Here is a 13,505-nt window from a genome sequence, read left to right on the forward strand (position 1 = left end):
GACTAGAGCTGTTTCAAACATTCCTTCTCATCACGGTGGATCCGGACCAACCAATGAAATAGACCAGAGGATATCTTATAGGGGTCACAAATTTATGACTCGCAGAAACACGCCAAGAGCCAGTGGTAAGTAATATCTAAAACCGAAGTACGAAGGAGTTCATGCACCGAAAATAATCCCTTGCCTGGATCTCCCCACGGATTCTTTTTCCAAATTTCTTGCTGCTGTCTCTCATATAACGATTTGGCTTTCTCAAAGACCCCAACCTGCTCCATACTTTCTAGGTCGTATCTTTTGAGATGGTACTCCGGCGAACTGCTACGATGCCAATTCGAGACGCCAATACTTCCTCACACAACTGCATTAAAGTCCGATTCCTCAAAAAAATAAATTTTCATGATAAGCTTAGGGGAATATTAACTCATTTCACTGAAAGAAAATTCTGGGTACGAAGTCGGCCCTAGCTTAGTCAAGCTTGAATGATAAGTATGTGATTTCATTATTATGGTGGATCAAAGCATTTTCGATCCGACATGGTGCCATCCCGGAAATCGAATCTTGCGGAACACAAAGCAAATTTATTCCACCGTCGCAAATCCAACTAAATGCAGAAGATTTATCTTCCCGATATTCCACTCAAAAGGCTGTCAAACATTGTCTTCAGTTATATCTTCTCTAGAGACAATATCTGGCCCAAGAATAATGGATATTCCATCGGGAGTGTAAGAAGGTATCGTTAGAATGCGTTTATAAGGGAAGTGGAGCGATCAGTACAGTCTAAAATCCTCAGTTGTGTCATCACGTCGCTTGAGGAACATTCGCGACTGGGATACTACAGCAAGTAGCTTGCTATCTGGAGAGAAGACGAGATCACAGAACTCAGGGTCAGACCGGTCACTATGAGGACTTTCGAATCGTTGTATAGAGCTTGCGTTTTGTTCTCGATGTCAAGGTGCCACAGTTCGATTGTCGATTGTTCCTCTGGAAGTATTAGATATACCAAGCAAAGTCTCATCAGGAGAGAAGGCAAAAGGAGACTTGGTATCGACAAAGTCTAGTGATTTTATGAAAATTGGCTGACTCGTGGGGAGTGAATTCGCAACATGAATTGAAATGGTGTCTTCAGATATAATTGCAAGAAGAGAGCCATTGGGAGAAATCACTGGATTCAAAAAACCTCCAATATGATGATGATCATGCAAGGAGGGAAACTCATTGAAGTTGACATGAAGGGATTTGTATAAATCTATTGTCGTTAATTCTTCACCAGTGTGGATATTCCACAAGCATGTCGGCCTCGCCCGTGCAAGCCTCCTCAATACTGGAAAAGTTCTCATCTATTCTGCAAACCCCCTCGTGGCAAGTGAGAGAAGCTGCCTTGTTTCCGGTCTGAATTGGACGAAATCTGGAGGTTTTTTTTGGCGTGTCAAAGTGCTATTGGGGTCAGTTTGACGGCCTTCAAGTTGGTCTCTTTCCCACCGGCCTGATCTTGTCAATCGCGACGCGGTCGCAGGCCTAGCTTTTCGCAGAATCCCATTTGGGATGCAGGGGCTTGTGTTAGTTATATCTAGCCCCAACCTTGAATAACAAATAATTCTGGATGAATTTGTCAAAGGTAATGTCAATTGGAACCACTCTTCGAGATGTGTATATTCGATGTGTTTGCTGTTGCCCCTCCATCTTAGCGCCGCCCCCACATGTTAACTACATGTTCTATTGGCTCAATCGGGACGACCGGCGGGTTATGTACCTTCAGCCGCACACAACAGTGCCGCTTCTGGATCAAACAAAGGAGTTAACTCTGAGCCGATCACAAAAAACTCAACCTAGCTCATACGACTGCAGGGTGTGGAGAACAAAGCTCCCTTCCCGTCCGCTCAGCCGCACTTGAGCCGCATTCCCATATTAAACGCTAGGGTGAGTGTTGGTGATATAGGTGAAATTTTGGAGATCGAGGCCGATAGAGATAATTATCATGATTGCCTCTAACCCCCTCAATCTGGACCGCGAGGACCCCCATGAACCATCCAACGTTGAGCACGCAGTCTTCACTCTACTGGTAACATATCTCCCCGAAACCTCCTCCATCACTCCAAGCCAAGCAGCAGAACAGGCCAATGCTCTATTCCCTTCTCGCCGCCCGGGACTAAAAGAAGAAGAACAGTCAACGGTCCATTTTCTATTTGAGTTCTGGGAGTTAATGTTCCGTGTCGCTCCACAGTTGGATTACCAACATGAGCCAATGCAACGCTTCGTTGCTCTCGTCAAAGCGCTCAAAAACTTGCCTCGGACGATTATTACTCGGGATGAGAGCATTTACGATAGTTTCTCTGTATGGCGTGGGCTTTATTTTGGACCGATGCTGCATGAACGGTGGAATCGTATGCCACTCTCTGTATATAAGATCATGGTGTTCTTGTAATACTCATAATAAAACAGAAATACCTGAAAACAAACCCCCGGAGGATCTCTACGCCTTCCGCTGGCGAAATATGAACGGCCTCCTAGCTCACTTCACCAACCACAATATATGCACCAACGACTTCCATGCCCTTGCTTGCATAACAAATGCCCTTGAGATATTTCGGAGAAAGAAACCCACAACCCCGATAAACCATCGTGTACCCGCTGCTGCCATCTGGTTTGTTCTTTGCCCATCGGTGATCTACCTAGCTTGCCAGCGGCAGGAATGTTCGGATCGCGAGTTGTCTGGGAAACTTTGGAAGGGCGAGCCGCAGCAGGGGTACTCAATTGCTCGATGGAACTTTTGGAGGAGGAGGTTTGCGGAGTTGGAATGTCATTCAGATGCTACAGAGGAAACAGGGGAGGCTTGCAGAGCTGCCATGAAGGCGATGGATAGTTGTGCTAGTGGCGTTGAATGACTTTGACTTTTATTATGGGAGTCTCATCCAACAATGCATATGAGTTCACACTCAAATGGTCAGAAATAAGGTCTCTCAACAACCGCGAATATTATTAATCCATTATTCGGTGCCACTTTCCCGGCTATGGCTACATGGGAAGCGAATCTGCGAGGGTTTGAATTAATCTGACTCAGATGTTGCTACGAATCAGCGCCGCTAATTGTTATACATCACAACCTCCACAATTGACCGTCCGCGTAAAGTCTCACTCGGGGATGCAGCAGGCAGTGCTGGCGGGCTTTGGGGCGGGATGAGCCATGACCTTGCCCGAAACTCTCCATGTTATACTAACAAGTCAATTGGGTATCGCACTATTCCAATCATACGTAATTTGAAGCAGACCCCCACTGCCCACGCTGAATTATTGATCAGACAAAATAAGGTATCAATTGAAAAAGAGCCTTGGCTGTTATCGTCCGTACCCGGGACCTCAGAAAGTAACCACTGACGCTGACAGAGTCAAAGCTCAGCCTAGTGCCGATGTCATAACGAAACGGTCGGATATCGTACCTATTTAAACTGATATTTCTCTCGTCGAATAAAATTCGGACGCATTCTATCGGCCGACAAGCAAAAACTTCTAGATCTCACGCAGCTCTGGAATGCATCGGGGATTATCTTGCTGGCTCGCCATAATGAGCGCAAGTACCCAAGACTCGCACGCCATCACAACATCCAATCATAACATTCGCCCCATTCATTATCAATTGCGCTTCATTTACCGCCCAAAAATACTAAGTTCTGGCTTGCCATTTTATTTCATTTTGAAAAATGGAAGTAACCAGGATAATCAACGGATTTTTGATTCCTTTCCTTTTTTCATGATCACAATATACTCCGATACGACTGGTGGCGGCAGTCGGTACTAGCAGACTAGCAAAGCCTGAAAATCTTTAGTGCTGCAAAGTGATCAACTGCGGGTCATATGCGCAATAGCGGACATGGAACACGCAAGACCTTCCAACTGACAGGAGTCACCAATGGCATGTATTCAAGCATGGAGCCAAGCCATGCGGGTCATTTTGCGCAACGCTCAAGCTTATCTAGACCCTGGATGAAATAAATACTTTAACCCAGTCTATCTTCCATTGGATCTCAACCATCGCAACGCTCAAATTTCAGGATAGGAGGTTGTTTTGTCATGTCCAGCACAATAGATACGGCCAAATTGGCCTTGATCCCCCAGGGCGCAGCCTACGGCCTGCTAATCGGCCTGGGGGTCGTATTTTGTGGAGTCATTCTATTTGCAGTCAATATTCAAAAGGCCTATCTTTCCGAAGACTCTGGGACGTCGGAAATGTTCATGGTCGCGAATCGGTCGGTTGGAACGGGTCTCACTGCCTCTGCTGTCTTTTCATCTTGGATGTGGATCAATGAGACAGTGTTGGCAGCCGCAATGACTTACAACTATGGCTTGGCACTTCCCCTGGTACGATTATCCGATGAGCTTTAAATGATTTGTCAAATTGACTTCAAATCCAGTGGTGGGGCTCTGGGCTATGCTTTCAAATCGCGCTGATGGCAGCACTTGGTGTCATGGCAAAGATTCGCGTACCTTATGCGCATACGTCCCTTGAAATTGTACGAATGAGATATGGAAAAATCGGTCATCTTGTTTTCATCGTCCTCAACCTGGTAAACAACGTCTTTGGATGTGCGTCAATGATCATGACTGGTTCCCAGTTGATCTATGGCGTCTCTGGGATGAACTTTGTGGCAGCAACGATCTTGGTTCCGCTTGGAGGTGCTCTATCACGTCCCATACCCATTTAACAATCCCAGAATATTCACTGACCTATTTCCAGTTGTTCTTTATACGGCAGTTGGAGGTCTCAAGGCGACCTTTTTGACTGACTTCCTCCACACCGCGATCGCACTGATCCTCATTATTTACTTTACTCTATCAGTCTTAACACATGAGGCTGTCGGGGGCCTTGGCGGCTTGTACGACAAAGTAGTCGCTACTTCAGGGGAAAATTACATATCTGGCAACTACGAAGGCTCGCTACTCACCTTCAAATCTAAAGGGGCAATTGTCTGGGGATTGATTTTGAAGTTTGGAAATTTAGCTTTGGTAGTCATGGTAAGTCGCAGAAACTGGGCATATTGTTAACTTGAAACAACGGGCTAATAAAACACATCATAGGACACTGCGTTTTGGCAAAAGTCCTTTGCAACAGAGGTCCGAGCTACAGTCCCCGGATATAACATTGCTGCGATAGCGGTATTTGGCATTCCCTGGGGCTTGGGTACTGTGATTGGGTTGTCAACACGAGCAATTCACAACACACCAATTTTCCCTACTTATCCTGACCAGTTGACCTCTACAGAAGTGAGTATGGGTATGGTGATGCCATATACCATCAAGGCCCTTATTGGTGATAAAGGCATAATTGGCTTCTTTTTTCTCCTTTTCATGGCCCTCACCAGCACTGTGTCATCGTCAATGATTGCCGTGAGCAGCATTCTGTCTTACGATATCTATAAGACCTACATAAACCCCTTGGTAACTGACAAGAACCTTGTTCGTGTCAGTCATCTGACTGTCGTTCTTCACGGTATATTCATCACCGGTATTTCCATCGCAATGAACTATGGAGGGGCCAACATGACTTGGATCGGCTATCTAAGACCTGTGATATCTTGTCCTGGCATTATTCCTCTTGTATTGACTCTTTTCTGGTCTCGTCAAACTCGCCTCGCTGCTGTGGTATCTCCGATACTTGGATTCTTTTCTGGTCTTGCTGTCTGGTTAGCGACAGCAAAATCCATGTATGGGGCTGTCAATATGGAGACCACATCTAACGAATATCCGGCACTCTATGCCGCTATTGCATCTTTCTTCTCGCCTGCATTGTACTCTGTCCTGATTTCCATCTACAAACCTTCAGTCTTTGATTGGCGAGAATTTCTGCGAATCGAGTTGGCAGACGAAGAACAATCCCAAAAAGACTCGGCTACCAGTACTTTGAATGAGAGTGGTGAATTCAAGGAGAGCCTTCCGGCTGTTTCTACTGACTACTTCAAAACCCCCGAAGAGCCGCAGATACAGTCAACAAGAGACAGCGATACTTCGGACTCGAAAGATACATCCAAGGAGCAAAAACCGCCGGTCAACTCCGTATCTACATCCACACCACAGCATGACCTCGATGATATTCAGCACCCATTCGACGAGGCGACATTGAAGGAGCTCTATAGGTGGCTCAAGATTGCCTGTATCACATTCGTGGTAATTGTCTTGGTCACCTTTGTAGCCTGGCCTCTTCCACTCTACCGAGATTATATTTTTACAAAATCATTCTTCTCCGGTTGGACAACGGTGGCTATTATATGGCAATTTGGGGCATTTGGGGCGGTTGTCATTTTCCCTCTTTATGATGGCAGACATGCAATCGCGACCGCAACTCGGGGTTTACTCAAATCTTCCAAGGCTTACTTAAATCGAAAGCCAACAAAATAGATTAGATCGCGGTTTAGGATGAATCAAGACCATTCGAATATGACTTCTGTATTCTCCGGGTTCTTATATTCAGCCAATCTCCATTTTCCAATTGATTGTTATACATGTTGAGGCCCAGATCAACCCACCCCGGAAAAGGTCGCATGCATTATATCAACGCTTAACCTCGGCCTCCCTGTGCGTGCTCTATCGGGCTAATTTTAGTATGAAATCCACGGCCGAATTGAACGTCATACTAGCGGTTTGTACCAAAAGAGACCCTAGGGGTCAATCGAGATGGATATTAGTATGAATATTCTCGATAATTCCGAATCATGTCTGGGCCTATGTCATTTCCTCCGAGCTGCAACCAAAGCTCAACTACTGGCATCTAGCATGACTTAAAATCTCAGACTTGGTATGACCTACTAATCCACTAAAATATCTCGGCGGGGGCCGTGACTCAAATATAACCATGGCGGATTCTATATCTGATCTTGCCAAATGAAGTATAATTGGGGGCCGCCGCCCCCTGTGACGCAAGCTTTAGCCCCAGGGTAACCTCGCTTGAATACATGTAGATCCCAGTAGGGCTGAGATGGACGCCAAGACCATTCTGCCCGGAGTAATAGTGCTGAGCGAGGTACGAATAAAGGTGTGCCTGATTTATTCGGGCCTGGCAATTACTTGGAAATTATGAATAACTATGCAAACCATCTGATGCCCAGCTTCTTGTCCACGCTATGTAAGCCAAGGGCCCCCCAGGTGTGCCAAGTAATCCGCCCAAGTATTTCTCATGATGGAGTTTCTTGGAAACAGCAATAGCCAAGAGGGGCTTGACATCATTGACAATGAATCGGGGATCAATTCTAAGAGTAATAATGGTCTTGATGCTTGAAGGCTGCGGTCAAGAAATAGTATTTAAAAGCTCAACTTCCCAGAGGAAATGCATTTCTATTCATTCATCCATCCATATCTACATTGACTATTCATCAACTTGTCCAATACCGTTATACCTTCGATTCATTCTCAATCCTATCCCTCACATAACCAAGATGACCAAATCCATGCTTTCTGTCGCTTTGTTGGCTTCCTACCTATCAATCGCTAGCGCGGCAACATGCTACGCAGTCGGCTACATCGACACCAACTCCGCCATGGTGGTTGGTCCCTTAACCAATTCAAACGGCGTTTACGTCTACGACGCAGACGACAACAAGATCGGTACAGGGTCCACTGAAAAAGGCGCTTGCACTGATCTCGACGAAATTGAGCTGGACGGGTTTGATGATACGTTTGGCTGGGCTGCTAGCTGTAATGCCAACAGTATTAAGTAAGAATATCCGATTCAATGAACAAGTGACATGATAGACATGATAGTTGGAATCGTACTGATTAGCTTTAATTTAATAGGGAGTGTCATGGTTCGTACGCGACACAGACACATATTGATGGCGGGGATGTCGAGGACGGTAGCGATTTCTATGGAATTGGAATTTCGACCTCGTCTCAATGTAAGATTGAGTTCGACTGCTAGAGTTTCATTCTCTAGGGGTGAACTTGAGAGTACTAAGGTTCAGGATAGTATTTCAAGGTATTTATGACTTCCGTCATGATTCTCTTTGGCTATCGTGGATAGTTATGCGGTCTGGTGTTTTCGTTTGCATTTATTTGATTATTTCAAGCTTTTGTCTTCTGTTTCTACAATATCATTATTGCAGTATGAATATAAAGACAAGTTCCAACAAAATAATTACAGATTTGTCAAATACTACCAGAGTCAATGTAAAAATGAAATTCAATCAAAATGATTCATATCTAGAGGTATATTGCAAGTAGATGTCATTCGCAAATATGAAAGCCCCCTTTAAAGGATCAATATTCGTTAAGGTGTAACTTCTTCCCCACAAATCGTCTCTTCTCAGGCTTATCTCCCCGGTCTCGATCAGCATTGACGCCCTTAAGAGCATGGAGAAGCATTCCCGCATCGAAAAATCCATCTAGAGAAAAGAAGTCAGTTAGATTCATTATTTTTAAATAGAGAAGAAAGATAACACTCACAGCCTCCCATTCCATCATCGTCCATGTCTCCACTATCAGTCATAGTATTAGGCGTCTCAGAGCCACGGGTAGTATCGCTCCGGACAACCCTACCCCGACGTTGGAAATCAGCCTGTAACCGCTCAGCAATGGCCTCTGTTTCCCTCGCACGACTAGTTCGCGGACTAGTAGTCTTTCTATTGGTAGCGCGCAGCAATTTCCGAATCTCAAATAGATACGACTCAAGCGTTTGCATAAGACGAGCAGTCTGTCTATGTTTCGAGGACGCACAGAAAGAAATAGACTCATCCTTAATAATATACCCAATACCAAAGCCATCTGCGGATGTAGGCCCAAAGCCAAAATGGCGCAGACAAGGGTTTCCACAGTTTGAAGTTGAAAGAATGGTATTGTTGATTTTGTCCCAGCCTGCGTCAGCGAAGATAGCAGGTGTAGGTGGGGACGCGGATCGGTAACGAAGACTACTGCTTGTTGGGGAGGAAAAGCCGTCGTCTGATACGGAGGTTGCGAAGAGACGGGGTGACTCGGGGCCTTCGCTGGGACTGGATGATTCACCTGCTGAGCTGGCGTCGAAGATTGATTCATCAAATGAGCGTTGCCAGAGGCAGTAGAGGGCATAGAGGTGGCGGTCTTGTCCTTGGCCCTTGGAGCAATCTTTTGTGATAGCTGTGTGGCGTTGTGTTGCGGCGCGAAGGGAATCAATCTTTTTTTCGGCGGGGTTCTCGCCCCAGAATGTGCGGACGAAGTCTAGAACTTCGGGCGTTACTGTTCGAACTGCTTCGGTGCGGCCGTGTAGGAAGACTTTGGTCATGGCGGGTTCGTAGGTGTTTTCGACGCGGCCGTAGAGTCCGTAGTAGGCTGCTTGGAATGCCATTTGGATGAATGCGTCCGGGGAGAAGCCCATCGAGGTGATGAAGTTCTTGCCGAAGCCTTCGAAGTCTAGGACTCCGAATTCATGCTGATGGAGGAGATCGGAGAGATGGGATTCGGCGAAGCGGAGGGCGATGTTGAGTTCTGGTATCATGTCCCATTCTAGCTTGCGGGGTGTTGTGCTGACATTGCCGAAACTACGTGGGTCGCGCTTAGCTGGGTCAGGGCTGGATGTTGCCCATAGGCTTGGAGCTTGACCATTGATCGTTTTAGCGAATCGTAGAATAGTGTCAGTGTAGACGTCACTGGCGAAGCGTAGAACTGTGTGGCCGTCTACACCAGTATGTTCGAAGTTGATACCAGCGCTTCCATTTTTGCAGACAATGATCTGGAGTTTATCGTACCATCGATTTGTGCAAGTACCCACCTGAACGCCTCTGATAACCTCACTAGACCCGCAAAGCATATTGGCGCAAAGTTCACCGGTGTTTGATGGCTCAGTATCATCAAGACACAGCACAAAGAGAGCGGTGTCGACGATATTAAGACACTCGGCGTTATTCGAAGAAGGGTCCTTGGTCATGATATCTCGTAGACCTGACCAGACCTTCCGGTTCTCGGTACTCAGAACGCCCAAGGCGCCCTTGGCAGCCTCTTGAATGGGGGTTTGAGCTGCATCGTCCACGATGACTTGCAAGTTTAGCGAGATATCTCGCTCAGTCATGATGAGATCGCTGTTGTCATCCAGCACATCAAACCAGTAAAACTGGCCTCGACACATAATGACAACATGCTTTGCATTTGGGTCTTGACTGATAACGCAGCCATTATCGGTAGGTAGACGTGCTGTGCCAAAGAGCCGGGAGTATTGATACATGCACAGAGGGGTTCCCCGCACAGTATCAGGTGGGAGTTCCTCCCTTCGCACAGCGCGCACAAAAGACAAAGCCGAAACTACCAGGGATGCAGCTCGAGTAACTTGATGGTTTCGAGCCGGCGTTGGATCATCCTCCAACAGGAAAAATGGGTTAAGATTCAAGACGACGGCTGTTAAAGGTCAGTCAAACGACTCAAAGAAATCTAGCATGGATATCATTTAAACTTACAGCTATCAAAGTTCAGGTAAGAATCATACCCTTGTAGAGATTAGTAACCTGTTCTTCGCTCAACGCTAACCCATACCAAACTCACAGAACTGTTCAATAAAGCTAGTCTTAGAAGAAGCATAATTCTTCAACTTCTCTTGCAAAGCCGGTCCATCATGCTTCAAAAAGTCCCTAACAGCAGCCTTACTATCCTCATGTTCCCTCGCATTCTGCAACGCAGACAACACCTCCAAATGCCTGCGACATGTATCCTCCAAATCAGGGATAGGAAGCTTAGGCAAAGAATCCTGATTAGCAAACGTCAGACCCTGCTTCAAGGGCTTATGTTCCTCCACAGCCTTCGAGGAAGGCTTATCAGCCGGAACATTAGGTCTTACGACCGTGTGGCTCTGGCCTTGACTTTGACTCTGACTTTGGGGATCCTTCTTCGCATCGGGATCCATAGCGGCACCGAGCGGCTTTGGAGCCGTAAAGAATCGAACTGCCGTAGACGAATAAGACATCGTGTTAGTTTAAATCTTTTAGGCGTAGCGACTTGCTAAACAGGTTGGGAGGGAGAGAAGGCGCAGTGCGGTGCGGTAGAAGTAGTGGCAGTCTTGGAGGCAGTATGGTGGCATTGAGATTTACCAATGATGAGTGAGGGGAGTAAGGGTATGGTGAGGATCAGATGTATGGGTGTAGAGAGATTAAAAAGTGTCTCGAGGGGTGCGAAGGGCATCAATCACATGTTATATACGGGTTGACGGGGTGCCAAGAGGTTCAGGGTGCAAGTGCAAGTGCAAAGGCAAATTCGGGCCTTTGCCGGTGTGTGTACTCGGGTTGAAGGGAGCGGACTAAGGGGCTAGACTTACTGGGTCCAGGGTCTTGACGAACTGCGGGATGTGGGTGGGGTTTGGGTGAGAAGATGCAGTGATAGTGCCGGATCAACGGATGCTGTCAGATGATCTCAGCCCCGAGCTTTAGCTTGAGTACCCGGTAAGAAAGAGAAAGAGGTTGATAAGGACTGAAGCGCGTTAATAAGGGTGCTTGCAGCGTATGTGGGGATATTAGCATTATACAACTTGGAACTACATACCGAACAGGGTCCAGCCTTATGTGTACAGTGTGTAGCACTGCTTTGTGGATGGTTTGCCTTCGGAAGAGCGTGGGGGTATTAGCTGCGGAGGAGGTGCGGAGGAGCTGCGGGACTAGTGTACAACTGAAAAGGAACAGTGCTTAGTTGACGTCAACAGGGGATTGGGTAGAAGCTGTGACTAACCGGTAATAGAGGGCAAACTAGTCTCTAACCATTCGTAAAAAGTGATCAAATTTCAATGTGGGATAAGCTGATGTGGGGAGTGCGGAGACTAGTTACAGCGTAGACCATGACGTCTCGGTCGAATGGATCAACGCGGATTTGCTTACATCATGCATTTGTACATACCTTACTGTTGGGTCTAACCGGATTAGGTCTAGTGGGTGAGAGCTCGGGAGTTGTTTGTTTGATTTGTTTGATTTGTATTGTTCTGGGGTGACACGTGACCATGGTTCATCTCGCATTCACATTTGGATGGGGGGGCAGCATCTTTTTCTATCCACATAATGGGGGAAGGGTAAATCGCTAGGAAAGACACCAGAATTCAGATAAGACATATTCACAATTGTAGAAAAAGAAGGGAAATCACACATGGCCGTATCCGTGGGGAAGGGATTGAGGCCTCAAGTACCTCCCGCTGTACATACAGGAAACCTCCCCGGGAACGCCCCACGTCTCCGAAGACGAAAGACTCCAGGTACCCGATGCCGATCTCTGACCCGAATCCCGGGCCAGATCATACCGATCGAGCAACACATGTAGATATTCAAAGAAGCGAAGGTTAAAAAAATGGCAACACAGGATGCAAAATAAATAAAGAATGCAAGACATATATTGCTGGAGAGAAGATAAAAAATGCCCATAGAGCGACTTTACAGTGATTGAGTTCAATCAGGTCAAGTTCCCTTCCTGAATATGTATGAGGGCGGAAAGGGTTCTCCAATGCAACGGTCAGAACATTCTTAAGAAGCAGTGTAGGTGGCACTGTTGCCAGGCTTCAGGACGTTTTCACCATATTCACCACCGACGTTGCCGACCGGAGAATAGTTGCAGACGGTGAATGGCACGGAACTTGAGGAGTCGACATTGCCTAGTGAGTCGCAGACAACGGTCGCACAGCCGACGTGGGTGGTAGCCTTCCAGACGATCTGACTGAAGTGACCCCAGCTGTCGAATTCGGACATGCTAGGGTCAGCCTGGCCGTAAGGAGTAGGAAAGAACTCGATCTCGTCGTTGTACATCATGTTGGTGATCATCACACCAACATCGTTGGACTGAACGCCGTAACCAATGTTCTGGCCGTAGCCGCCGCCATCAATGTCGCTGCAAGGGGGAGTTAGTTCCATGATTCTGTAGATTTGATTGGTCGGATGCAGGGTCCCTGCAGGGTGTACTTACGTATCGTGCTCATAGACACAACGGGCGGCAAGGGTCTGCGCGCTCTGGCGAAGATCATCATCCCAATCGAGCGAGGAGACAGAGTGGTTGCTACGGTGAATGTTGTGGTTGTAAAGCACCTTCTGCTGGTATTCGGTGGTGGCAGAGCCAGTAGCGCTAGCGGCACTGGTAGTCGAACTGGAACTGGTGCTGGTGCTAGAGGTGGAGGTAGCCATGGTGGTGGAAGGCTCAGCGGGCTCAACGGTTGAGGTCCAGGCGCTTGACCAGTAGTAAGTGGTGCCTTCTTCAGGTTGGGGTTGCACCGCTGATGTAGTGGCAGGGTCGGGAGGAACAGTCGACTTCTTGAAGAGATCGGTAGCTGGGGAGGAGGTTTCGACGGGCGCAGCTGTGGAGGTTTCGGTCTCAACCACAACAGGAGCCTTCTGAACGGCGGGGAGGGTCTCAGTAACGGCTGGTGCGGTGATTGTTGTGGTAATGGTCACAGTGGACCAATCGGTAACATAAACACGTTTCTCGACGGCATTGACAACGCCAGCTGCCAGGGCAGCAAGCAACAGAGAATAACGCATGGCGATCACTTAAAGGCGACTAAATAAATAACACTTCCCCAGGAAGGTTTGCGCAAAAAA

The 13,505-nt window shown here is 47.1% G+C and overlaps 5 protein-coding genes across 5 annotated transcripts; 3 read left to right on the top strand and 2 right to left on the bottom strand.

Annotated features, from left to right (window-relative positions):
* Positions 1-1,975: 1,975 nt before the first annotated feature.
* Positions 1,976-2,882, top strand: N7478_000544 (DUF3632 domain-containing protein; the record flags this gene model as incomplete). Its single annotated transcript, XM_056916759.1, has 2 exons — positions 1,976-2,381; positions 2,440-2,882. 2 exons carry the CDS (start codon positions 1,976-1,978, stop codon positions 2,880-2,882), a joined length of 849 nt encoding a protein of 282 aa, XP_056784639.1.
* A 1,183-nt stretch (positions 2,883-4,065) lies between these two features.
* N7478_000545 (sodium:solute symporter family protein) lies at positions 4,066-6,387 on the top strand (the record flags this gene model as incomplete). The annotated part of the gene is made up of 4 exons (XM_056916760.1): positions 4,066-4,353; positions 4,407-4,668; positions 4,730-5,007; positions 5,071-6,387. The coding sequence occupies 4 exons, from the start codon at positions 4,066-4,068 to the stop codon at positions 6,385-6,387; spliced, it is 2,145 nt and encodes a 714-aa protein (XP_056784640.1).
* A 1,034-nt stretch (positions 6,388-7,421) lies between these two features.
* Positions 7,422-7,703, top strand: N7478_000546 (uncharacterized protein; the record flags this gene model as incomplete). The annotated part of the gene is made up of 1 exon (XM_056916761.1): positions 7,422-7,703. One exon carries the CDS (start codon positions 7,422-7,424, stop codon positions 7,701-7,703), a length of 282 nt encoding a protein of 93 aa, XP_056784641.1.
* A 538-nt stretch (positions 7,704-8,241) lies between these two features.
* On the bottom strand, positions 8,242-10,906 carry N7478_000547 (choline/carnitine O-acyltransferase; the record flags this gene model as incomplete). Its single annotated transcript, XM_056916762.1, has 4 exons — positions 8,242-8,366; positions 8,428-10,344; positions 10,404-10,433; positions 10,489-10,906. The coding sequence occupies 4 exons, from the start codon at positions 10,904-10,906 to the stop codon at positions 8,242-8,244; spliced, it is 2,490 nt and encodes an 829-aa protein (XP_056784642.1).
* Positions 10,907-12,440: 1,534 nt separating this feature from the next.
* On the bottom strand, positions 12,441-13,445 carry N7478_000548 (CAP domain-containing protein; the record flags this gene model as incomplete). Its single annotated transcript, XM_056916763.1, has 2 exons — positions 12,441-12,801; positions 12,877-13,445. 2 exons carry the CDS (start codon positions 13,443-13,445, stop codon positions 12,441-12,443), a joined length of 930 nt encoding a protein of 309 aa, XP_056784643.1.
* Between the last annotated feature and the right edge of the window lie 60 nt (positions 13,446-13,505).

This window comes from Penicillium angulare, assembly GCF_028827245.1.
Source record: "Penicillium angulare strain IBT 27051 chromosome Unknown utg000001l_segment0_segment0, whole genome shotgun sequence".
NCBI lineage: Eukaryota > Fungi > Ascomycota > Eurotiomycetes > Eurotiales > Aspergillaceae > Penicillium > Penicillium angulare.